Source organism: Poecilia reticulata, linkage group LG21, assembly GCF_000633615.1.
Source record: "Poecilia reticulata strain Guanapo linkage group LG21, Guppy_female_1.0+MT, whole genome shotgun sequence".
Classification (NCBI taxonomy): Eukaryota; Metazoa; Chordata; class Actinopteri; order Cyprinodontiformes; family Poeciliidae; genus Poecilia; species Poecilia reticulata.
Window position 1 is genome coordinate 403223 of NC_024351.1, and position 1634 is coordinate 404856.

Sequence of the window (1634 nt, forward strand, 5' to 3'; positions counted from 1 at the left end):
TTCCCAGTTGTTTCCCATTTGGTTCCCATTTGGTTCCCAGTTGGTTCCCATTTGGTTCCCAGTTGTTTATTTAAATCCAGGCGTTACCGTGAATCAGCCGAACTTGAAACCTGGACGTTGCGCTGCAGACGCTCAGGTGGAAGTCGGAGCTCCGGCCGGAACGCGGTGGCTAAATAATAAAACTATTTAACGAAGCTTTGAGGCAGAAACATTTTCCTCAACACATTTTAGTAATCGAGGAACTCAAATCATTCGAGGAATCGTTCCAGCCCCAGAGGGAATGTTCTGGTTCTGGTTCTGGTTGGTTTGGATCAGGAAATGGAGAGAATTAGACCATAAGTTACTGTTTGATGCCATTTATTGATTCTCCTGAGTTTCATCAGGATCAGCCCTCCGTAGTTTCCAGGTCTGGAGCCAATACAATGAAGTTCTGATGAGCCCGGTGGGTTTTCAGGCGGTTCTGGTTCAGCGAGGCGTCGGTTCTGATGTTTACGGGTCGAAGGGAGGAAGAGTTAATATTGACCCAGCAGCTGTTTGCTCTCAGCACCAGAGCGGGAGGTCAACAGCTCCCCGCAGCGCCCCCTGCTGGGCGTGATCACTTCCTGGGTGTGATCACTTCCTGGGTGTGATCACTTCCTGCCCACTTTGTCTCCAGGTCTGGACGACAGCCTGCAGCCGTACGCGGCGGCGTTCCGGCAGCATCGGGTCGGCGGGCAGCAGCTGCTCCGGTTGGGCCACCAGGACCTGCTGGCGCTGGGCGTGGCCCGGGTCGGGCACCAGGAGCTGGTTCTGGAGGCCGTGGACCTGCTCTGCTCTCTGGTTGGTACCGGGACCAGGGAAGGGGAAAGGGTGGTTCTGAGCTGCAGTGTGGACCTCAAACGGTCCAGGTAGAACTCCTGGTGGATTTCACGTTCAGGTATTCCTGCAGGAAACAGATGGGGCCCCTGGCAGAGCGGTTCTGTCAGAGCGGTTCTGTCAGAGCGGTTCTGTCAGAGCGGTTCTGTCAGACCGGTTCTGTCAGAGCGGTTCTGTCAGAGCGGTTGTGGCAGAGCGGTTCTGGCAGAGCGGTTCTGTCATAGCGGTTCTGGCAGACCGGTACCGGCAGAGCGGCCCCGCCCCTCCCCAGAGGGCTGCTGCCATTCGTCCTGCCGGTCCGGTTCACAGGAACCAGCTGATCCGTCATCAGAACCGGCCAGCAGCTCAACGTCTGGCTGGTTTTCTGCTGACTCATGTTTTTTCAGGTGTTTCTTGGAGCATCGACTCAGGAATCCAACATGGCTGCAGCAGGTGCTGCTGGTGCTCATGGGAAACGTAGTCCAGCTGTCCTTTGTCTCCTCCCGTAGAACTGCGGCGTGGAGTCAGACTGTCTGCAGACGCTGGTGGGGAAGATGAGGGCGGCGCATCGCAACCTGAGCGGCGCCGTGACGCAGCGCAGGAAGAACCCGGCCCACCAGAACCAGAACTCCCATCAGCCCTCCAACCAGCTCCTGAGCGCCGTGGTGGAGCTGATCGCCGCCGCCAAGAGCCTGCTGGCCTGGCTGGACCGGTGAGGCTAAAGCGCTAATGTCCACACGGTGTTTAGCTAACGCTAAAGCGCTAATGTCCACACGGTGTTTAGCTAACGCTAAAGCGCT

General features: G+C 57.0%; 1 protein-coding gene across 1 annotated transcript in view; it reads left to right on the forward strand.

Moving 5' to 3' along the window:
* The window catches only part of LOC103457087 (connector enhancer of kinase suppressor of ras 3-like), a 16261-nt gene that overhangs the window by 3545 nt on the left and 11082 nt on the right, over positions 1-1634 (forward strand). The window contains exons 2-3 of the mRNA XM_017302090.1: positions 656-819; positions 1344-1547. Coding sequence (XP_017157579.1) covers positions 656-819; positions 1344-1547 — 368 coding nt within the window. The remainder of the gene's footprint in view (positions 1-655; positions 820-1343; positions 1548-1634) is intronic.